General features: G+C 37.8%; 1 protein-coding gene across 1 annotated transcript; it reads right to left on the minus strand.

Moving 5' to 3' along the window:
- Positions 1-14,544: 14,544 nt before the first annotated feature.
- LOC149562766 (uncharacterized) lies at positions 14,545-25,193 on the minus strand. Its single transcript, XM_089828024.1, has 3 exons — positions 24,813-25,193; positions 24,583-24,716; positions 14,545-14,617 (listed from the first exon to the last, which is right to left on the minus strand). The coding sequence occupies exons 1-3, from the start codon at positions 25,191-25,193 to the stop codon at positions 14,545-14,547; spliced, it is 588 nt and encodes a 195-aa protein (XP_089684150.1).
- Positions 25,194-26,733: the final 1,540 nt, after the last annotated feature.

Raw genomic sequence — 26,733 nt, forward strand, 5'->3', positions numbered from 1 at the left:
TATAATCATAACAAATAGACACTAAACAATCCCAAATTCAAACATACGAAGGTCCAACTAGAATAATGACTTTAAATAACCAAATACCAAAGCCAAACAAAAGAAATGGGACTTTTACCTTAAATGAATAAATTACATGAAGAAGGGTGGCTAGCTATTTGGAAATCTACTTATTTTTCTTCTCTCCCTCCTGTCATCCAAGAGAACATGCAATGAAAGAAAAATATCGTCACAATAAGAAAATATGAAAAATATTGTTCTAGCTTTAAAAAAATTGGAGACATCAAAACATAAAATCTAGATTCTAAACAAATCAAAACATAAAATCTATGATTTAAACTAAATCTCATCACTTACACATCATAACAATACGGTCCACCTTAGTCATGTGGACAGTCTTGGGGAAGAGGTTGCAACAATGTATTTGGATCCAATCGATCACTCTTTCTCTCTCTCCCTCTCTCTGTATTCAATCTAATGAGCCAACTGGATCTGCTCTACATTTTAATGTCTCAAGTATTGCCTCGTGGTCTGACTCGCGAACTTTCCAAAGATTCTTATTATGTGGTTTTCCACCATATTTTATCAAGTGGACATTTGATGCGACAACAAGATTTGAATAATGAAGAATCTTCCTCTCTGTTTGCCAATCCTCGAATAACCACAAGTTAGGGTTCTTCATAGAATATCGTCTAAGCCATGTGCCGGTTACAACCACCGCACCGACATGGTACTCTAAACCTTCACCATCTATAACCGAGTGATCCAATTTTTGTTTGGCTTCAACACAATGATATAAATAATAATTTGTCCCTTCTTCATTGTATTTAGGTACAATAATAGAAAAAATATGGCCTGCAGTGACAAATGTACAAAATGCGGTCATTAATTCAGAAAATACTTGCGTAAAAGTTATAAAGTTACATATTGAAATTACAAAGATATATAAATATATATATTACTAGGTTGCACTAGATCAGACAAGCGGTCAAAGTCAATAGACGATTCCATCTATACCATTTCCAGTGCTTGTGGGGGACGATAGGTGTCAATTGGGTCCAAAACCCGTATATTCCATTTTTCCACCATTCAGTCAACTCACAGCCATCCCAATTTTCCTCTGCACATGATGGACAATAGCATGCCATTTTTCGTGTGTGGATGCTCCATGAACCTGCATAAGAGCTTCTAAAAGAGTGCAACTCATTGGATCCTGTTAGTGTGCAACAATCCTGATATGGTGCAATGTTAGTATTATCTATCAACCAAAAAAATCTACGAACCGTAGACTCACCTTCCTTACCTGGACCCATTGTAGCGTTACACCACTGGATGATGGATTTTGCATCTGTCAATATTGCTCCATCTTTGTACTTTAGTTCTTCATGAGCTAAGGCTCTTTTGATGCATGTGCCTGCACCATCATGCTCTCCCTTTCCATGACCAGCCTCTATGAAATTCCACATGTATTGAATTCTACACAACTTGTGCATCCTGCTCAACCAATAGAACATCTGTGCATTCTTGAATTGAGATGCACAATTGTCTGACCAAATAATGTGCTGACGATATGTGATGCCCCTGTTAGCCAAATCTCCATAAAATAGTTGAAAACAACCATGTACGAACTCCGTAGAATGTGATCGATCATTGCTAATGTAAAAATGGTACTCCCTCAAAATCTTCCTGTTATCCTCTGTACTTGTAGGTGAATGCATGAATGTTATGTGAACAAATATGGAAACTTGTTGAGAAGTATAATACTTTGCTTGCACCTCATTTTTTGGTTGTAGTGTGTAGTTCTCTGCGAAATCTACAACAGAAACAATGGTATCCAGTGGAAACGTATCCTTGCACAACTTGAATTGCAAATCCAGCCATCGAGCTCTATGGGTATGCCTTGCATACTCGTAAATAATATTTTCACGAAAAATCTTCATCAATTCATACACTGGAATCTTTTAAATGACTAAATCACATCTTTTACCATGTTTCCCATCTTTTAGAGCATATGTCACTATCTTAAATTTTTCGTAATCTACTATTTCATTTCCAATTGCATGTGTACTATCCATATGTTGACAAGTTGATAAAAGTTGCAAAGAACCACAAAATAAGCACGTACCATCCAAGCATGATGTCTTGTAAAATTGTTGGCCGTCCCTTATTTCACATAAAATGTTGGATATGAATTCTCTTGAAGATCTTGGTGGCTCATTTATGTCACAATCCTGCAAAACAAACTGAGAATGCAAAATTACGCATATATGCTTTAAAACATCAAAATGGTTAGAAAATTCAATATGTATCCTACAACAACAAGTTGTGAGTGTGTGATTTATCTTCACATAAAAAGGTTTACCCATCTCAAAAAATCTTTGACTTATTCAAATTTGAGGATACATACCAATAAATTTTGCAAAAAATTGTGTCTGAGTTGTGTCCAAAAAATGTTTCGCATGTGGCTCGCGATTTTGGCTACCAATCCTCCTTCTTACAACATCTCTTTGATTAGGGGAAACACGTGTGTTATTTTTCCAAAAATCTTCGATCAATGATTTTAAAGCTTCACTAATTTCTTTATCCTTTCGTGGCAGTCTACCGCTAAATGTCCATAACTCATTTTTTGTTGGATCTTCCAATCTCTCGCGCCTTAGCATGGCTCTCCTTAGAGTACCTCTACCAATTTTTAATGTTTTGCTTGTCTTTCTCATGAGTCGAACTTTCTTCATTTGGCTACTTACTATTGTCAATTTAAGTACTCGTCTTGCGATATTACTATCCTTGGTGCGTGATTTAGAACCCACTTTGTCATAAGCATTCATTAGATTCTTTACAATATTTTTTTCATTTGAATCATCCATCATTCTTAGCCCAAGAATCTTCATGATAGGCCTAAATTTTAAATTCCTCATCATTTTAAAAAATAATTGGCATTGACCTGTAATATTTAATTCATCAAAAAATAATCTCCACATACGATTAACTTTTCTTTGACAAGTACGCTTGCTAATCTTGTCAGGCATTGATTTCAAAATGTTACTATCAATATCAATCAAATATTTTGGTCTTCTAAAACAAATTCTAGAAGGTGTTATAATCTCTTCAATTCTCTCAACATTTTGAACATCAACATAAGGTTGATTGTATTGCGTACCTTGAACCGAAGATGATGTGCCTTGGCAATAAGATGCAAAAGATGGAATATCACCTACTTGATGTGTTGATGTTGTGCCTTCAACATGACATGATGGAGTGTGTATATCATCGGATCTACAAATCGGTGTCTCTTCAACATGAGAGGACAATATGACTTCAACATTGGAAGATGGTGTAGAGGACGATATGACTCCAACATTAGAAGATGGTGTAGCTTCACAATTCAATTGTCTTCTTGAGCGTAACAGTCTCATTCGTTCTCTTTGTCTTTCCAATTCTTCCTCTTTCTTTCTTGGTACTGGTGGTTCTTGATCCTCTTCGAAAATCAATTCTTCATTATTGCTTTGCAATTTTTTTTGCTCACGTAGTAATTTCATTTTATCTATTTTAATTGCCAAATCTCTCTCCCTATCTTCATTTGTTTGATTTTTTGGTTTCTTCCTTGGCATGATGATGATTTCTACATGTCAAATTATTCAAACATTTGAATTACTTAAAATGTGTAAATTACAAATTATTCAAATACATATAAAAATTATAATTATTTGAATGAATACACAATATATATATAAAACAACTTGTCAAATTTCTAACCATTTCGAAATAACATTTCATTGAAACATACAAATTTCAATGAATTCACTATATATTAAACAACATGTTAAATTATAATCAAATTTGTATCTATATATCAACAAACAATATTTAAAATAGATTGCACTAACCTTTTCTATACAAGGAATATTCAAAAAGTCTTCAAATCGTGTATCCAATGATTGAATTTGGTGTTTGCTAGCTTCCAAAAGTGTTTGCCACCTTGAAATAGTGTTTGTTAGCTTGAAATAGTGTTTGCCACCTTGAAAGAGTGTTTGCTATGTTGAAACCCACGATTTCTGTCGGGATAATAGAGTGCAAAATAGAACAAAAGCAGAGAATGAATGAAACAAGCCCCAAAGTTGCTTTTTGATCGTTTTTAGGTGATTTCACATAGTGCGTATGCGCTATAGCGCGTACGCACTATGTGAGAACACATCACTCTCCACCCTCCCTACTCTCTCTCTCTTCCTACTCTCTCTCCCCTCTCCCATCCCCTACACTCTCTCTCTCTCCCCTCTCCCATCCTTTACTCTCTCTTGCTCTCCCTCTCCCACCGCCTACTCTCTCTATCTCTCTCACCCTCTCTCCTCTCCCATCCCCTACTCGTTAGATCTCTCACACACACTCCCATCCTCCCTCTCCCACTTCTTACTCTCTCTCTCTCTCTCTCCCCCATATCCCTACTCTCTCTCACACTCTCACATCTACTACTCTCTCTCTCCCATCCCCTAAACTCTCTCTTTTACAGATACACACTCCCATCCCCCTCTCTCTCTCCTCTCCCATCCCCTACTCTCTACTCTCTCTCTCCCATCCCCTACTCTCTGTCACACACTCTCTCCCATCCCCTACTCTCACTCTCTCTCTCTCTCCCATCCCATTCTCTCTCTTTGCCACCTCCTACTCTCTTTCACACTCTCTCCCATCCCCTTATCTCTTACACACACTCCCATCCGCCCCTCTCTCCCATCCGCTACTCTCTCTCTCTCTCTTGGGCTACTCTCTCTCTCTCTCCCCTCTCCCACCACCTACTATCTCTCTCTCTCTCCCCCTCTACTCTCTCTCTCTCCCATCCCCTACTCTTACTCTCTCTCTCTCTCCAATCCCCGACTCTCTCACACTCTCTCCCATCCCCAACTAACTCTCACACTCTCTCGCATCCTTTCACTCTGTCTCTCTCATCTCGTACTCTCTCTCTCTCTCTTTGCCACCTCCTACTCTCTCTCACACTCTTTCCCATCCTTTCACTCTGTCTCTCCCATCTCGTACTCTCTCTTTGCCACCCCCTACTCTCTCTCACACTCTCACACTCTCTCCCATCCCCTACTCTCTCTCTTTTATAGACACACACACACACACACAAACTCCCATCCCCCCTCTATCTTCTCTCCCATCCCCTACTCTCTAGATTTCTCACATGCACTCCTATCCCCCTCTCTCTATCTCCCTCTCCCTACTCTCTCACACTCTCTTCCATCCCCTACTCTCTCTCTCACACTCTCTCCCATCCCCTACTCTCACTCTCTCTCTCCCCCATCCCATTATCTCTCTCTGCCACCTCCTACTCTCTCTCACACTCTCTCCCATCCCCTACTCTCTCTTACACACACTCCCATCCGCCCCTCTCTCCCATCCACTACTCTCTCTCTCTCTCTTGGGCTACTCTCTCTCTCCCCTCTCCCATCCCCTAAACTCTCTCTTTTGCAGATACACACTCCCATCCCCCTCTCTCTCTCCCCTCTCCCATCCCTTACTCTCTAGATCGCTCACACGCACTCCCATCCCTCTCTCTCCTCCTCTCCCACTCCCTCTCCCACCACCTACTATCTCTCTCTCTCTCAAGTTCTCTCTCTCCCTCTCTACTCTCTCTCTCTCCAATCCCCAACTCTCTCTCACACTCTCTCCCATCCCCTACTCTCTTTGACACTCTCTCTCATCCTTTCACTCTGTCTCTCTCATCTCGTACTCTCTCTCTCTCTGCCACCTCCTACTCTCTCTCACACTCTTTCCCATCCTTTCACTCTGTCTCTCCCATCTCGTACTCTCTCTTTGCCACCCCCTACTCTCTCTCTCTTTCACAGACACACACACAATCACACTCCCATCCCCCCTCTCTCTTCTCTCCCATCCCCTACTCTCTAGATTTGTCACATGCACTCCCATCCCTCTCTCTCCTCCTCTCCCACTCCCTCTCCCAGGTCACCTACTATCTCTCTCTCAAGTTCTCTCTCTCCCTCTCTACTCTCTCTCTCCCATCCCCTACTCTTACTCTCGCTCTCTCCCATTCCCAACTCTCCCTCACACTCTCTCCCATCCTTTCACTCTGTCTCTCCCATCCCGTACTCTCTCTCTCTCTCTCTACCGCCCCCTACTCTCTCTCTCACTCTCTCCCATCCTTTCACTCTATCTCTCCCATCCTTTCACTATGTCTCTCCCATCTCGTACTCTCTCTTTGCCACCCCTTACTCTCTCTCACACTCTCACACTCTCTCCCATCCCCTACTCTCTCTCTTTCATAGACACACACACTCTTATCCCCCCACTCTCTTCTCTCCCATCCCCTACTCTCTACATCTGTCACGCACACTCCCATCCCCCCTATCTCTCTCCCTCTCCCTCTCCTACCACCTACTAGATCTCTCTCTCAAGTTATCTCTCTCCCTCTCTACTCTCTCTACTCTCTCTCTCTCTCTCTCTCTCCCATCCCATCCCTTACTCTCACTCTCTATATCTCCCATCCCCTACTCTCTCTCACACTCCCATCCCCTAATCTCACTCTCTCTCTCCCATCCTGTACGAGCTCTCTCTGCCACCACCTACTCTCTCTCTCTCTCTCACTCTCACACTCTCTCCCATCCCCTACTCTATCTCTCTTACACACATTCCCGTTCCCCTTCTCTCTCTCTCCCCCTCTCTCTCCCTCTCCCACTGCCTACTTTCTCTCCCCCATCCCCTACTCTCTCTCTCCCCTCTCCCATCCCCTACTCTCTCTTTCATAGACACACACTCCCATCCCCCCCCCCCTCTCTCTCTCCTCTCCCATCCCCTACTCTCTAGATTTGTCACACACACTCCCATCCCCCCTCTCTCTCCCTCTCCCACTCCCTCTTGCACCACCTACTATCTCTCTCTCTCTCAAGTACTCTCTTTCCCTCTTTACTTTCTCTCTCCCATCCCCTACTCTCACTCTCTCTCTTCCATCCCCTACTCTCTCCCATCCCCTACTCTCTCTCTCTCTCTCTCTCTCTCTCTCTCTCTCTCTCACCCCCATCCTGTACAAGCTCTCTCTACCACCCCCTACTCTCTCTCAAACTCTCACACTCTCTCCCATCCCCTACTCTATCTCTCTTATACACATTCCCATTCCCCCCCTCTCTCTCTCACACACTCCCTCTCCCATTTCCTACTCTCTCCCATCCCCAACTCTATCTCTCTTACACACTTCCATTCCCCCTCTCTCTCTCCCTCCCACTCCCTCTCCCATCGCCTACTATCTCTCTCTCTCTTACTCTCTCCCTCTCTCTCCCATCCCCTACTCTCACTCTCTCTCTTTGCCACCCCTACTCTCTCTCACACTCTCACACTCTCTCCCATCCCCTACTTTCTCTCTTACACACACTTCCATCCCCCCTCTCTCTCCCTCTCCCACTCCCTCTGCCATTGCCTAATCTCTTTCTCTTCCATCTGCCCTCTCTCTCCCTCTCCCACTCCCTCTGCCATTGCCTACTCTCTTTCTATCCCATCCCCTACTCTCTCTATCTCTCTCTCCCCTCTCTCATTCCCTACTCTCTCTCTTTCACACACACCCATCCCCCCTCTCTCCTCTCCCATCCTCTACTTTTTCTCTCACTCGCTCTCCCTCTCCCACTGCCTACTCTCACTCTCTCTCTCTCTCTCTCACTCACTCTCACTCTCTCCCTCTCTACTCTCTCTCGGCTACCCCCTACCCTCTCTCACATTTTCACACTCTCTCTCTTTCTCTCTTACACACATTTCCATCCCCCCTCTCTCTCTCCCTCTCCCACTCCCTCTCCCATCACCTACTCTCTCTTCCATCCCCTACTCTCTCTTCCATCCCCTACTCTCTCTCAAGCTACTCTATCTTCCCCCTCTCCCATTCCCTACTCTCTCTCTTTCACACACATGCACTCCCATCCTCCTCTCTCTCGCTCTTCCTCTCCCACTCCGTCTCCCACCACCTACTCTCTCTCTCCCCCATCCCCTACTCTCAATCTCTCTCTCCTAACTTGTACTCTCTCTCACACTTCCCCTCTCTTGCATCTTGTACTCTCTTTGCCACCCCTACTCTCTCACATTTCCTCTATCTCCCATCCTATACTCTCTCTGCCACCCCTACTCTTTCTCACTTCCTCTCTCCCCTCTCCCATCCTCTACTTTCTCTCTATCTCTCTCACACACACAAATAGCCATTCCGTTGCCCCACCCCCTAGCTCTCTCTTGATTTTGGTTTGCAATTTAGGTCTTAATAGTGCGTGCGCACTACCTCGAATTCAATAGCATTTTAATAGTGTGTGTGCGTTATAGGGTGCACGCGCTATTCAAAGCTTTGCATTAAAACCAAGCCTATGGCTTGGTTTTGCCTTGGAGATCCAACCCAAAGGCTTGGAGTTTATAAACAGGTTTGAGACGTGTTTTCTAGCAAACATACAAAAAATAATTGATTTTTCTTGTGTGCTCCCCTTCAAGATTCCTCGTGGTTGGGTATCGATAAGATCAGGTTACATAACATTATAGGTCTCTGTGTTAGCTATCTAACCATATAATTTATTTTTAATTTTAACTATTTTAAGTCTTTCATTTATAATTTCTTTTGAATGTATGTTCATTTTTTGTCAAAAACCACCATGTACTAATTGGGCTGTAGATTTTAGCCCATTCATCGAATTTTGTAACAACTTAGTTTTTTAGAAACTAGACTCCATTCTAAACACTTTGAAAAAAAGAAGTTTTGATTTTAGATTAGTTTTCAATCATTTCTAGGGGGAGCACACAGATATTTCATGTTTTTGGGATTGGTCTAATTAAAAAATTCATTAAAAAAAAAATACACATCATAAAATTATCCGAAAAATCTAGGATAAACTAAATAGTGTTAGGTAACTTTTGACCAGAGAGATTAAAGAATTTCAAAAAAAAAGTTAAAATTTTAGGGGGGCCACACTTTGTACTATGTTATGTTTTTTTGGAATAAACAGTACCACTTTATGTGGCCCCCTTTTTTGAGGACCTAAAACTAAACCATTTTGAAAAAAAATTAGTAGTTTAGAAACTAGATTCAAAGGACTACGACTTTTGTTTTTGTCATATCTTAAAATTTTGAGCATAACTATCTTCAAATTCTTGTTGAAGTCCAGAATTTGCTGATTTCAGGAAAAAGGTGTCCACTTATACCCCCCTTTTGGCACCACAACTTTGTGCACTTACCCCAATATCAATTAAAAGATTATGTATTTGTATGACTACTTGAAATGTCTATAATTTTGTTAAAATCTTGAATTGATTTAAAGGTTCAATTAAAGGGAAAAGGAAGGGTGCAAGTCACCTATAGTGCATAACAAACTCTACAAGCATTTATTAACATTATGTTCATATACCCTATGTAATTTTTTTTTTGAGGATTTTAGTCTTCAAATTTATAAGAAATGATTGAACTTGGATACTAGAGGTCAAGTTTATAGATGTGGATATTATTTTCATAAGCATGCAAATGACTTGGGAATCTTTTAGGAAATTTATCAACTTCCATATTATCTGTTTGATACAGTTTTAATTGTTGGAAATATTGGTGAATTAAAGAATATATCTATTAGATAACCCTTCTCTATAAAACCCAAAGGTGACCACCATGATCCTCTTTATTCATTTTAGTGCTTATTTATGGATAAGTAGTTGCCTCTATCTCGACCTAAATATCTACATGTACTTATTATTGCTCATTTGGAGAATAATGAATCTTGAATTTGTAAATGTTAAATGCTTTCCAGTATAGGAAAAATGGTTAAGATAAAATTGTGCATGTACTTTAGTGATACTAAATGCTTGTTAAGTTACCTTAATGTTATTGTCATGAAGACACCTTTCTATGTTTCAAAGGGAACACATTACTAGACCAAAACTAACTTTGGGTCAAGAAGCATTTATAGAAGTGGAGAGGTGTGCAAGAAATATAATGGAAGATAACTCAATGGCCATTTAAGTGTCGTGGATGAAGAGAAAACATTAAACTAGAAGATCAAATGAATCATATGTATTGATAGAATTTGCACTCCTAAGATTGAAATAAAGTACTTTTTGAGGTTGTTACCAAAAGTGTAACCATTTGTACATCTACTTGCAAATTCTAATATTAACATGATAAATTGAGATACACTCTCTAAGCATATGATTTCCTTTCCTTGTTAATTTGGGTTTATCTAGCTTTATAAAGTTAAGAGGTGAGCAACTATAATAAAATATTTTAAGTAGGCATTTTTTAAATTAATAAATAATAAAAAAATTCAAAATTGTAGCTTGGGTAGGCAAAGACATGATATATATATAGTCCATAAAATGAGCTTGTGATGTTAGTTGTCTTTTTCTATTATTATTTATGTTGTACACAACTTTGTTAGAACATGGGAATAACTATGGTTAAAAATGTAGTTGAAAAGCTTTAGGAAGTTGGTAATCCCATGTTTCATAATTCTATCTCAATATGTAGTTGGAATATTTAGTCCCAAGTTCCAAAAATACCTACAACAAACCTAGGGCTAAAAAAGGGGTATGGATTATTTGTATTTATTTTTCATCATATTATGAGACTTATCGCTCTATAACTATAACTTTCCTAATACCCCTTCGAATTAGTTTTTCTATGAAACAATATGATACCACCAAATTCCCTTGACATCTTTATTAAGATGTTATTTTGGATTTGGATGCCCTTAATGATTCCTATTAGGATTTTTATGTAGTTATGGAGTATCGTAACATTGATATCACAAAGGATTGTTGGAAGTGTCAAGTGGATTCACTTTTCTTTTCCTAGTAGGTTGAAATCTTGTGCATGTCAAAAAGGGTTAAGGTAATCAAGGGTGTGAGATTTGATGGGTTCCAAGGTACTACAAGTATTAGTAGGATAAAAGCCAAGGTTGTTGTTATGTCAAATAGTAGAGAATCACACACAAGATTGTTGGAGAGATGCATAATGACTTTTCGAGATCTCAATCTTCCATTACCTTTGTGTTGGTCTTGATTTGATAAGTAGGAAATATTTTCCATAATGTAAGTCAAATTGTGATATTGCTACCAGAATTCATTGTGTAGTTTTTGGGTCAAACATATTAACCAATATGTTCACAAGTAGCAATTCATAAGAACTAAAGCTTTACCTTTGCAAGAATCCCCTAGATGCAATGTGTACTAATTGTTGCATTCATTCTCATGTGAGTTTGACTCAAAGGATATACAATTGAATTGTGATAACAATATCACATTTATTCTTGATTTTTTTCTAAATTGGATTTGTGGATTTAGCTATTTCTTCTCCTTGCTTCTAGTTTGCTTCCCACACACTTTTATTTATACGCTTTAGTATACGTTTATGGTTATCCTTTCTAAGGTAGGGCCCATGATAAATCTCTTAAAGCTAATATGAAAAGAAAAACTGATATCTTCAACTTCTAGTTGTTGTTGTTGGTAGGTCCTCATATGTTAATATGAAAAATAAAAAGTGATAAACATCTAGTTGTTTAAAAAAATAGATACTTTAGTCTGATATAAAAATAATAGTCTAAGCTAACAATCTTCATTGAGAGCAAAAGATCAAGATGTATCATCCTATTGAAGTTATTTTAGGTGTAATAAAAATATTCCCCTTATTACTTTCAAGAACTTGAACATTTGATAGATGATGCAAGTCATCATCCTCATTGATTATGCTCATAAGACTAAACTGCAACCTAAATAAGGTCTACAAAAACTATTTAAACACAATTCTTTCTCAAATGCATTGTTTCACATTCATGAATTTAACCTAAATGAGGTCTACATAAATAATTTAAACACAATTCCCCCTCAAATGCATTGATTCACATTCATGAATTTATTGAGAGTGTTTTTGACTTCGATTGTGAGTTCATTTTTGCATCAATGTTTGATATCACACTCTATGGTCCATCATTAAGATAAAAGACTACTAGAAGGGTGAAATTGTTTCACTCTTTGAACATAATGAATTTCACTCATCTAGTTCTCTTTCATTGTGATGGATAATTATTTCACTCTTCTAGCACTCTTATCTCGATGATGGATCGTTGTTTCACTCTTCTAACACTCTTTTATCTAATAGATCATTGTTTCACTCTTGTAGCGCTCTTTTATTGTGATGGATAATTGTTTCACTCTTCTAGCACTATATTACCCTGATGATAGATGATTATTTCTCTTCCAAGACCCATTTATTCTCACAATAGATCATTGTATCACTCTTCTAACATTCTTTTATTGTGATGATAGATCATTGTTTCACTCATTCATCTATAGATCACTTTTCTTCTACTATTTTTTCTTTTTGAATATAGATAATAAAATATGATCCAAAACATAGAAACAACAAAAACGCTCACACAATCATAACTACCTATAAAGTATAAACCATTCCCATCCCCACTCACGAAAAATGTTCCTTGAACAAGTTGGTGATAAAATTCAGCAAACCGCATCCATGTGACCACAACATCAACTCTCCTGCATTTCCCTCGCTTCCTCCTCGGTGTACAGGTCACAACGCGTTTATATCGCCAGCCGGCAAAAATGATGGAACCAAAAAACTAGATTGCTGTTTCCAATAATTCATCGCCACGTAGCAAAAAACAACGGTACTAATCGAGAAACAGCTGTATGACGAGCTTTCCGGCCAGCTGACATCACCAGCAATTTAAGAGAGCATTTTCAGATCAGAATCCTCAGACTCTTCTTCTCCTTCTGAGGTAAATGGGCTAATTGTACTTAATGGGAATATGATCTCTGTCTCTTTGGATTCCCTCTGTTCAGTAAGAGTCTGTTTGGTTCGTGGAATTTAAAAAATTTGGATTTCTACAAATTTTGGTTTAGTCAAATCAAGGTTTTGTATATCTTCATTCTGATTTTTGGAATTTTAGGCCCCGTTTGGTTGGGGAAGATGAATTTTCCTCATAACCAGGTTATCTAAATTTTCCATTTTGCTAGGTTTTTCCTACACTTTTAATAATCTCGCTTAGGTTAATAAAGCATGTCTTATTAGGTGAATGGTTGTGAGGTGTCACCTTCCTACATGTGAGCATCCATTAGCTATCTTGGGAAGATACTTTGCTATCTTTAGTCCGATAGATGGTTGCTCCTTATTGGTTGGTGTTGCCACCTCCTCCCTCTTCCTTGCCTATATAAGCATGCTACCTGGCTTGTATTTGTATCTCTTATTTTTGCATCCTCTTAATGCTATTTTGCTTCTAGCATTTGCATTACTCTCTTGGAGACTAACTCTATGATGCTATTTTGATTTTGTATCATTTGCATTCATAGTTTAGATATTTACTCTTTGCACTAGTTTTCTGGGTTATTAATCTTTTCAGATTCTAACATGGTATCAGAGCTCTTCTATGTGCAAGAGTAGATTTTAGTTTCCTTATTTGAGAGATTCGGGGGGGGCAAATAAACTTTATTGTATTTTTTTGAAAAACGAAGTATGCTCTTCTCTTGCATCTTTGGATGATCCTGAGAATCAGAAAAGTTTTGACAAAAACAGTTTTTCTCTGGGGTTTCAATCTCAAATCTGACAACCAACTTGCATATTTGGAGTTTTCAATCAGTTTTGCAGGTTCCAGCATGCCATTGATGGACTTAAGAAGCTGATCCAGCATTTACATGTCAAATTTTGGTTGCTGGGGTCGTTTTCTGATTTTTGGAGCCGTTTTTTACTGTTAAATGCGTCTGATTTACACTATAGCAACATCTTCTGTTCATCAGCAAGAAAAACGCTTTCTGGGTTTTGTTCGCAGCCCCGAAAAACCATCTGGGTATCTTTTAGATTTTGCATACAAGCTATATATTTTTCAAAATCGAGCATGCAAAGCTACAGCCATACCCCTCTCCGTAGGCAGTCGCAGATTTGAATGCAATTTTCCTTCAAATCAGGGGATCAACGAATTTTTGGAGCACTTTTAGCCCAAACGGACATCACCATTGGATCCGGAAGGCCGTTTGCAGTCAGGATTCATATAAAGCTTTTCGTTTTTGGAGACAAAGCTTTGGGAGGCAAAAAAAATTTACCCGCGGGGCCTTCCGTACGGATCGTACGGACACATGTCGATTTTAAAAAAAAAAATTTTAAAAAAAAGGGGCGTAGGGCCGCTCCACCGCGGCACCGCCCAGTGGCCACCGCGGGGCCGCCCCTGCCCAGCTTCTCCGGCATCCGCCGCCGCCGTTATCCGGCCGCCCCCGCCCAGCTTCTCCGGCCTCCGCCGCCGCCGTTATCCAGTCATCCGCCCAGCTTCTCCGGCCTCTGCTCTCCGCAGCCGCAGCGGAGCCTCCGCCACCGCCGCGAAAACGTTAGCCCCTCCGCCGCCGCGCGCCGACGACAATCGCACCGCCGAGTTTTCCTCCCGGGCGCCACCGCTGCCGGCAGATATTCCTCCGACGCCGCTCTGCGGCTTTTTCCGGCAACGACGTCACTTTCTCGGTGCTAACGTCTTTTTTCGGCATGACGTCACTTTCCCGGCGCTGATGTCTTTTTCCGACAAGGATGTCACTTTACGACTTGCTGACGTCTTTTTCCGGCGACAGTCTTGTGACGGGCATATGGCCGTCAAATTTAGGCCACTGTCTGAAATTTTCCAGCAAGTGCATTTTTGGAGCAGCAGTCGGTTTTTTGGCTATAACTTTTGCATACGGAGGTATTTTTTCGATCCGAAAGAAGCGCCAGAAAGCTGGTTCTGAGACGGAGATGTTGGTATAGGTATTTTTGAGTTTTAGTGCAGTTTGGTTGCCTGTTATGGCAGTCGAAGCCAGATGTTCTATTTTGCACTTCGAGAGGCGTATCTTGAGCTTCCGATCTCCAATTTCAAACTTCTATATATCGTTGGAAAGATCTTTCTGTGCTCTTTCCAGTGATGATGGTTGTTGTTCCAGCTTCTTTTCCAGATACATCCTATTCAGTCTTTTACATTTTAGCATTCTGGTGGATATTCTGTTTGTTTCAGCTCTGGAGATCGATTTTGTTGCTTCAGTTGCTTCGTATTGGGCTTTACCTTCTGTTGTTTCAGCCTTATGTTTTTTCTGATCATTGTTGATATTCACTGTAAGCATCTTTATGCAATGCACTGAGATAAAGTGCCACTCTTGCATTTTGGGATCCTTTTCATCATTGTGATCCGTTGTACTTGCACTATTATATAAAGTGCCATGGGGGGGATAGTTGTTTGCCGCTTATAGGCCCTCTTTCTCTAATTCCTCATGCAGTGTCGACAACACCTGCCTTTATTTGTGTTTGTACCTCACTCTCGATGAGTTTGGCTCCTGTGTTGTAGGAGATTTTTGGCCCATCTTTTCAGTTGCCTGTCACCTCACCTACCTTAAGGGGAGGTTATATTGTTGTTCTATGCTTCTTTGGTTGATGGTTCGTGCCTTCTATTTCCATGGAAGTTTCTTTGGTTGATGGTTCGTGCCTTCTATTTCCATGGAGGTTCTACAGATCAGCATTTTGACAGAGTTTTGCGGTTCTTCATGCTTCAGTGATGCTGCTTCTTCATGATCACTCCTTGTTCCTATTTGAGGGGACAATTTCCCTAGCGGGAGACTTCTTCAGTTCTTCACTAGGTTCTTACCTCTTTTGGGGGAGGGTTTTTCCCATGTGGTTTTCTCTCTTTCCCCGCTTTCAGAGGTTGCATCTTCTTGCATTGTACTTGGGTACCTAACATGGCCTCGTTGCCGGGACCCATTTCTACATCCACCTAAGCTTCGCTTATGGGGGGGTGTTAGTGTAGTTTTTTATTTTTTGCATTTTGCTAGGTTTTTCCTACACTTTTAATAATCTCGCTTAGGTTAATAAAGCATGTCTTATTAGGTGAATGGTTGTGAGGTGTCACCTTCCTACATGTGAGCATCCATTAGCTATCTTGGGAAGATACTTTGCTATCTTTAGTTCGATAGATGGTTGCTCCTCATTGGTTGGTGTTGCCACCTCCTCCCTCTTCCTTGCCTATATAAGCATGCTACTTGGCTTGTATTTGTATCTCTTGTTTTTGCATCCTCTTAATGCTATTTTGCTTCCAGCATTTGCATTACTCTCTTGGAGACTAACTCTATGATGCTATTTTGATTTTGTATCATTTGCATTCATAGTTTAGATATTTACTCTTTGCACTAGTTTTCTGGGTTATTAATCTTTTCAGATTCTAACATCCCTCCCTGTGTTTGTGTTCATCCACGTGATTTGGCAGAAGGATTGGACACAATAAATTTTGTTTATGCAGATGAATTATTGCCTACACTATATGAGAATTCTCGCATCTCTTAAGACTAGTTGCCGACACAGAGAGGGATTGTGAGGCATGTTGTGGCTCTTGGTCGGTATCTTCAGAATCCATTGGCCATGGTTGCAACATTATATAGTCTTGGCAAAGAAATATTATCATTGAAGCTTCATTCACTGGAACATTTCCTTACTCCAGATGAAAAGTATGAAGCTGTTGAGCAGGTAATAGTTACAACAACCAACTGTAGAGGCTATGAAGCCACTTGTCTTTATAAATGCTATTGGTTTTTTTAAGGGTTAGAGGGAATGGACAAGCAGCATCCAAAAACCATGTTATGGATCCATTGGATGATACTAGAATTCATCCAAAGTCATATGAATTTGCCAAGAAAATGGCTAAGGACATATATTGTGAAGAAGCTGGACATGATATAGATGATATGGATGAGGAAACACAAGAAATGGTTGTTGAGCATGTCAAAAATATCCTGATCTGTTAAATGCCCTTGATATTGATGAATATGCTAGAAGTGTGGAGCAATGGACATCCAATAAAAAGCAGGAAACCCTTGCTGACATAAAGAGTGAATTGTTACATGGATTTCAGGATTTGAGATCACCATATAAAGAGCCATCCCAGGATGAGAAATTTTATCTGCTGACTGGAGAAAATGAAGAGACCCTGTTAATGGAAAAAATTGTCCCCGCAGAGTCCAAAATCATCGTATAATTTGTGATCTGGAATCAAGCTTGACATGAATAATATTGAAAGAGGAGCTTTCTGATGATCTAGATATAGATCCTTTAGAAAAAATTGCAGAAGGCAGCATCCTTACCTGTTGGGTGAAAACTATGACAAAAGTGAAGTACATAGTTGAGTTAACTTCCAAAGAGAGTTCACTAAAGAATGATAACTATCAGGGTGCATAGGATAAGGATAAGGAGGTTAAGGATCCATATTTTGCGGAAGAGGATTCCATTTCACAAAGTGAACAAGAGAATGAAACCATTAAGTTCCTAACAAATAAAGAGCCAGGGTAGAGTATTATCCGTCCATGCTTGAAAGGGCCTACTCACTTGATTCTAACACTGAACATTTTCAATGGAGTTTATGCACACAAGGATATTGTGGAGGGAGGAAAAGACCAAAAGGATTTTGCTAGCTATCTTCGACTTGGAAAATACTTTCAATTGGGGAGGAGACATTTGAAGATCTTGATGAGGTCATAGACAGATATATATTCAAGAGAGGATAAAATATTTTAGTATTTCGTTCTACTGTTTGGTGAGTCATAAAACACACATCAACAGACACCTTTCTACAGATGCAGGAACACACAAGCTCCTCTCTCTCTCTCTCACTCTCTCCCTCTGTCCCTCCGTCCCCCCTTCTTATCCCGCACTCTCTGCCCCTCTATGTATCTCTCCCTTTTAATAAATTTATTAAGTTAGTTAATTATTCAACAAAATATGCAACTAAATTTTACGTGAAATATTATATAGGAAAAAATATACCATTTTACATTCACATACATTAAACATTTGATGATAACTTTAACAAGAAAAATGATGCTTTGTTAATAATTGCTCTTAAAAAATGTGGAATTTTGGCAACATAGATTTTACATGCAATTTAAAAAAAAAGATCATGAAAATCATTAATCATATAAATCATATTTTAACATCATGAAATTCTAATAATGAATTTCACATAATTACTACAATATGAAAAAATGCTAACTTGATAGAACAATATCCATGATTTGATGGTGGTGTGAAAACACACCGTTAAACACGAAAACACTGAGAAATCCACGATGTATGCCTTTATGCCTCACATTCGACGACACACCGTTACATACGAAAACACTGAGAAATCCACGATGTATGCCCTTATGCCCCACATTCGACGGCAACCCTCTCATGCTGCTCAATCTTCCCATTACTGTTTGTGTTGTTAGATGGTCAATCCTGCATATATGAACTAAACATGCTTGAAAAATTAAAACCTGATTTTTTTTTTAATGGAATACACCAAGGAGTGGCATCAGAAATATTGATCGTTTACAAACACAGTAAACAATCATCCGATAGCTCATTTTTTATCAGCATGTGTGGTCTTGAAATATTAGCAAATCAAGAGCAATAAAAAAATACAAGAGAAAGACACTTTATCAATACCGTTGACAATCTTGTCAAGAAGCACGTACATAGGAAACTAAACTGTGGAAAAAAAAATAAGAAATTTAAAAAATATCCAAGCAAATTAGGAATATACATATAACATGGGACATAATCATGACTGTACAATCATCTACCAAAAATCCTCAATACTTTTGATAATCTTGTCAACGAAAACATACATAGGAAATCAAATAGGGATAAAAAGACAAAAAAATAAAAACATATGCAAGAAAATTAGGACTATAGATATAACATAGGACAGAATCATGAACTATACAATCATCTAGCAAATCACATTTCTATATGCTTTCAAGTTCTACAATTGAGCATTCATCATTTGCCACTCCTTGTGTATTCCACGTATGTATGGTTCAAATATAACTCTAATTAACAATGCAATGAACAACTATACCAAACGTTTACGAGATCATAAACTACGTGTTGTGAGAGATCAATGCAATACCATTAAACAAAGCCAACTAACCCTCTGAAATTATTTCACATGCCAATCGTGTGAATGCCAATGAAATGAACAACTAAACTATGTACTGACCAATGCCAATCATGTCAATGAAATGAATGACTAAACTATGCATATATCAAGTATGTATACATATGTACATACATGCGTGAACATACATATGCACAGACATACATATATACACACATACATACATACATACATACACATGTACATACATGTGTACATACATACGCACCTACATACATACATACGCACATACATACACACATACATACATACATGCTTAGCAAAATAGAAAAAAAGTGCTCAGTAATGATTTCCAATATAGTGTTGTGACAGATCAATGCAATACCATTACACAAAGCCAATTAACCATCTGGAATGACTTCACATGCCAATCGTGTGAATGCCAATGAAATGAACAACTATCCTGCGTATTGACAAATGCCAATCATGTCAATAAAATGGATGACTAAACTATGCATAGATCAAGTTTGTATACATACGTACATACATGTGTGTACATACATATGCACATACATACATGCATATGTACATACATGTGTGTACATACATACATACGCATATACATACATACATGCTTAGCAAAATAGTAAAAATGTGCTCAGTAATGAGTTCCAGTATAGTGTTGTGAGAGATCAATGCAATGCATAGATCAAGTATGTATACATGCGTACATACATTTGTGTACATACATATGCACATAATACATACATACGTACGTACATACATACATGTGTGTACATACATATTGTTTGTTTCAAATCTGTTTAGCAAAATAGTCAATATGTGCTCACTAATGAATTCCAATATAGTGTTGTGACAGATCAATACCACTGAAATGGACAACTAAACTTTGTAACAGTTTCTTGCCAGTAATGAGTTCTAGTATAGTGCTGTGAGAGATGAATGCAATACCATATAAATAGAGCCAATTCATAAGCTATGTATAGATCAATGGCAATCATGGCTTTTATCTAGACATAATCAATATGTGCTCAATATGTGCTCAATAATAAAATTTACAAGTATATCACTAGCTTTTATCTATACATAGCTGACCTATACATAGTTTATCATGGTTCTATTTCTATCTGCTATTTTCTTAGCATAGTCAATAGATGTGGTAACTATTTGTTTCAAATCTATTTAGCAAAATAGTCAATATGTGCTCACTAATAAATTCTAGTATGGTGCTATGAGAGATCAATACCAGTGAAATGAACAATTAAACTTTGTAACAGTGTCTGGCTGTTTGTGTCAAATATGTTTAGCAAAATAGTCAATATGTACTCAATAATGAATTCCAGTATGTGCTCACGTGATTACTTGTATATATCATAATGCCAATCATAATAGCAAAACATGGCAATTATGCTTTTATCTATACATAGTTGACCTATACATAGTTTATCATGGTTCAAATCTGTTTAGCAAAACAGTCCAATATATGTTGTAACAGTTTGTTTAGAATCTGTTTAACAAAATAGTAAATATATGCTCACTAATGACTTCCAGTATAGTGTTGTGAGAGATCAATGCAATACCATTAATCAAAGTGAATCATGCCAATGAAATGAACAACTAAACTATGGATATATCAAGTATGTATAGATCCATGTAAAATCATTCAACATACTTATGATGTCATAAACTATGTACAGATCAATGCAATACCATTAAACGCAATCAACTCATAAACTATGTATGGATACATGGAAGGTCAATGGCAATCATGGCTTTTATCTATACATAGTTAACATATACATAGTTTATCATGGTTCAAATCTGTTTAGCAAAACAATCCAATACATGTTGTAACAGTTTGTTTAGAATCTATTTAACAAAATAGTAAATATATGCTCACTAATGACTCCCAGTATAGTATTGTGAGAGATCAATGCAATACCATTAATCAAAGTGAATCATGCCAATGAAATGAACAACTAAACTATGGATATATCAAGTATGTATAGATCCATGCAAAATCACTCAACATACTTATGACGTCATAAACTATGTACAAATCAATGCAATACCATTAAACGCAGCCAACTCATAAACTATGTATGGATACATGGAAGATCAATGACAATCATGGCTTTTATCTATACATAGTTGACATATACATAATTTATCATGGTTCAAATCTGTTTAGCAAAACAGTCCAATACATGTTGTAACAGTTTGTTTAGAATTTGTTTAACAAAATAGTAAATATATGCTCACTAATGACTTCCAGTATAGTGCTGTGAGAGATCAATGCAATACCATTAATCAAAGTGAATCATGCCAATGAAATGAACAACTAAACTATGGATATATCAAGTATGTATAGATCCATGCAAAATCACTCAACATACTTATGACGTCATAAACTATGTACAAATCAATGTAATACCATTAAACGCAGCCAACTCATAAACTATGTATGGATACATGGAAGATCAATGACAATCATGGCTTTTATCTATACATAGTTGACATATACATAATTTATCATGGTTCAAATCTGTTTAGCAAAACAGTCCAATACATGTTGTAACAGTTTGTTTAGAATTTGTTTAACAAAATAGTAAATATATGCTCACTAATGACTTCCAGTATAGTGCTGTGAGAGATCAATGCAATACCATTAATCAAAGTGAATCATGCCAATGAAATGAACAACTAAACTATGGATACATCAAGTATGTATAGATCCATGCAAAATCATTCAACATACTTATGACGTCATAAACTATGTACAAATCAATGCAATACCATTAAACACAGCCAACACATAAACTATGTATGGATACATGGAAGATCAATGACAATCATGGGTTTTATCTATACATAATTTATCATGGTTCAAATCTGTTTAGCAAAACAGTCCAATACATGCTGTAACAATTTGTTTAGAATCTGTTTAACAAAATAGTAAATATATGCTCACTAATGACTTCCAGTATAGTGCTGTGAGAGATCACTAATTAAATAGTCAAAATGTGCTCAATAATGAGTTCCAATATAGTGATGTGAGATTAATATAGTTTTAGTTTAGTGCTATTAGAGATTAATGCAAAACCATTGAATAGAGTAATCATGCAGCATAAGTCATTGCAATCCAGTCAGTAGCTGAAATAGCTAAATGGTACCAAATGTCATTGCAATCCACTCCACTCTCTCCACCTCATCCATCATCAAGAACCCTTTGGCTCTTTCACGTTGAAGCACGAAGGTATCATGTGCTTTCACAAAAATTGCTCGACTCAGTTCAGGGACAGCTTTGAGAGCAGTATATGCAGCAGTCAAAATATTATCATCTTCAGATTTATCCACTTTTACAATCTGAGGCTTAATGAGGCCATCTTTCAGTTCCTTCATAGTTTCGCATATCACATCCAATGATGCAGCCAAAGATGTCTTCTTCCTCTTTCCCCTCCTTGATGATGATGGTGGAGGAGTCCCTCTAGCACTTGCACTCGATTGATTGGAATGATATAACTCTTCATCAATATCTGGTTGGCTGTCAAGAGGTGTACCACAATTGGTATCATCCTCATCAAGCACATTAAATGCATCGTTCATAGGGTGCCCTTCTTCAGCATCAAGGGGTGTTGTAGATGCGAACCCTTCAGCAATGTCATTACCAACAATTACAGCCAACTCATTGAAATATTGGAAAGGTGACCTCTTATACATTTTTGCATTTTTGAATTCTCTCCTCTACATATAAGCATTAATAGATGGATTAGGTTTTAAGTTTTTCATTATTAAAATAAGAAGGAAAAATTTCTTCAATGAAAAGAGTACAAAGATGATCCTACCTTCAAAAGGTCATCCCACACTGAATCCTCAACATCCACAGTTTGAGTTTCTTCATTCCAAGCTAACCCACTTGTATTTTTCAAGTCCTTCATTACTTTATATCCTACTTTTCATGTTTTTAGCTTATTCTTAAAATGATCTCGTGACAGATTCAAGTTCATCGCTGCATTGAATGTCCTCTCTATCGCAGTCCATGCCTCTTTTTTAAACCCACCTTCACCTTTCTGTCCGAGATGGACTTGTTCAAGGAGCAAGTCTAAAAACTTGCGTTCCATCGATTTTGTCCACATTTTCTTCTTTTAAGAAGAAGATTTGTTGCTCACAGCGAGGGATCCATCTATATCACTCAAAGTAATGGGAGAACACATCTGTTTCACATGATCAAATCCGTCCATGCTCATCATGAGCTCGGTATATGCCATTGTGTACTCCTTCCTGTATTTCATTTAAATTTGAAATAGAAAATCTTTAACTATCAATTTGTAATACGTCATAATGGAACAAGGCTAACATATTGAATAGGTAAACGTATTACGATTTAAAGTAATCATACGACTAAAATTGAAAGTTATTGCTCTTTAAATTTAAATGGAATGCAGCAAGCAGTAACATCAGAAAAATAGGATTTTCAACGAATTCGTTGTTCTCTTCTTACTAGTGGGCTTATGATCTTCATCATTTGGTACTCCTTGCTGTATTTCATTTAAAATTGAAGATGATAAACTTTAAATATCATTTTTTAATACATCCTAATGCAATGAGGCTAACATTTAATAAACTTGAAAGAATTTAACTGAAGATGATACACATTTTAAGCAATAATTGATGATAACACATCAACATCAAAAAAACTACCAGTAAGACAAAATGGTGATATCAATGGCAAGTAAATAGTCATGAGCCCCATTATGAAGCATGTTATTGTACTTTCTCAATCCAAAGATGTATAATAATTGTGCTTTCTTGCATTTAAATCAATGTAATCTATATTTCAAGTTGAATTGTGTATTGCAGATATGATCAACAATTTTTGTACATAATGTAGGTGTGAAATTGAAAGTTAATGTTCTTTTTATTTAATTAGAATGTAGCAAAGACTGATATCAGAATAACGAAATCAAACACCATCATTGTATATGCATACATCAATTTAATCATATAAAGCACATTGCCTTCTAATAAATCATTTATTCTCGAGATCTATAATCTTCCCACATCCTATTTGCTATATCTTCTCGAAATTGGGCCCACTCATTTCTATCCTCCTGAGACAACCCATATGTCTCAAGTAGTGGCACCTCTATCCCATCACGATCATCTTCCTCTTCAATAGATTCTTCCGATGGAAGGCCATCCTCTATCGTAATGAAATTGTGAAGTATGCAACATGCTAAAACAATATAGGATTGTGTCATGATATCGTAAGACGTTGCATGTCTTAAGATTGAAAAATGCTACTTCAGAATACCAAATGTACGTTCTACTGCATTTCTAAGAGAGGAGTGTCGATGGTTGAACAACTCATGTGCAGAGTTTATTGGGTTTTCTCTTGACCACTCTTTCAAGTGGTAGCGTGTACACCGATAAGGAGCGAGAAATCCAGGTGCATTTGGATATCCAGCATCCACGAGATAATATTTTCCTATATAAAGAAAGTATATTGTCAATACTTGAACCATTTAGCATAACCTTGAGTATATTAAAATGTGATTTGGCTTACCAGGGGGAACTACAAGTGGATCTGATCTGGATAGAGCTGAGGCTAGAACACGGCTATCTACGGCAGAGCCTTCCCAACCAGCAAAGGCAATACTGAAGCTTACAATCAAAGGAGCAGACACCCATAACATTTTGTGATAGGTTCCCTTTTCTATCACGATATTTACCCTGTATGTCGACATCAACTCGCACTGGAATATGGGTACCGTCGATGGCTCCAATGCAATCCTGTGGGATATGATACACTGATCAAATGTATGCTCAAGTAATAATAAGATAAGGACAACATTCTAGACAATAAACTTGTAATAATGTGTGATTTACCTTGAAGAATGGTTCAAAACGATCCTTCCCACTAATTTCAGGAGGAGTGCCTGGACTAGGTGGTATGAAGTAATCTCTGTGAAGGGCTAAGATAGCCATCAAAACCTTGTGGAAGTACCGACTGACTGTCTCTCCTGAGTGCCCAAAGTTATGGGCAATCTTGCGGTTCCTTAGATTGTGCCCAAGGGTGTGGAGGAACATCACTAGTTGTTCCTCTAACTTCAAGTGGATCGTATCTCTCAAGCTTCCTTTCAGCCTCAGAATACGAGCTAGAGAAAAGAAGGCTGCCCTACTCATCCGAATCTGATCATGACAATCCACCTCATTCGAATGAATAATGTCTCTACAAAAGAAATTTCCTTTTCTTATTCGTTTACCCATTTGACTACCTTCTCGGGCTGCCAGTACTTTGGCTATGCCAACAAAAGCAAAAAGAATTGTGTGAATGCGGGTGTATGTGGTCTTCCTAACTATGCTTCCTTGGACCTCTATACTCTCCATAGGATCCATTAGTGACCTGAAATGTGGACAATTTAAACACTATCAGTTATGAAATATCAACTATCACCTATTGAGATACAACATGATTATTTACTAGCCTCATTGCATTAAGAAGTCAATTATTTATTCAAATACAACAAGGAGTACCAACTACCGAGGATCATAAGCCCATAAAGAACAAATTACAATGTGTCATTATACTCCATGTAATCTATCTATACCAATGAAAGCATAATATTGATTCCATTTGTCTATATGTATACACACATGTATGTATATATGTATGTGCACACACATGTATGTATGCATGTATGTACGTACACACACACACACACACATGTATGTATGCATGTACGTACGTACACACACATGTATGTATGTGTGTATGTACATACACACACATGAATGTATGTATGTATGTATGCATGTATGTACGTACACACACACACACATGTATGCATGCATGTACGTAGACACACACATGTATGTATGCATGCATGTACGTACACACACAAGTATGTATGTGTGTACGTACATACACACACATGTATGTATGTACACATACACATGTACAAACTATAACTTGAATTTGGGCTTTTATGAATGTGTTTTAATAAATCGTCGGGTCCGCTGAAACTGAGGCTCGTCTTTTAGAAGATGAAAAGTAGCATAGTTGGCAATAGGAATAGAGTTTCTTTCTGCATTGATCTATACATAGTTTGAAATCATGGCTTTTATCTATACATAGTTTATGACCTCATAAGTATGTTGAATGATTTTGCATGGATCAATACATACTTGATATATCCATAGTTTAGTTGTTCATTTCATTGGCATGATTCACTTTGATTAATGGTATTGCATTGATCTCTCACATCACTATACTGGAACTCATTGGACTATTTTGCTAAATAGATTTGAACCATGATAAACTATGTATAGGTCAACTATATATAGATAAAAGCATGATTGCCATGTTTTGCTATTATGATTGGCACTATAATATATACAGGTAATCACATGATCACATACTGGAATTCATTATTGAGCACATATTGATTATGTATAGATAAAAGCCATGATTGCCATTGATCTATACATAGTTTATGATTTGGCTCTATTTAATGGTATTGCATTCATCTCTCACAGCAGTACACTAGAACTCATTACTGGCAAGAAACTGTTACAAAGGTATTGATCTCTCACAACACTATACTGAAAGTCATTAGTGAGCATATATTGACTATTTTGTCAAACAGATTCTAAACAAACTGTTACAGCATATATTGGACTGTTTTGCTAAACATATTTGAACCATGATAAACTACGTATAGGTCAACTATGTATAGATAAAAGCCATGATTGCCATGTTTTGTTTGATTGGCACTATGATATATACAGGTAATCACATGAGCACACA

The sequence above is a fragment of the Cupressus sempervirens genome, chromosome 4 (genome assembly GCF_028749045.1).
Source record: "Cupressus sempervirens isolate cs-2001-9-10 chromosome 4, ASM2874904v1, whole genome shotgun sequence".
NCBI classification, from domain to species: Eukaryota; Viridiplantae; Streptophyta; class Pinopsida; order Cupressales; family Cupressaceae; genus Cupressus; species Cupressus sempervirens.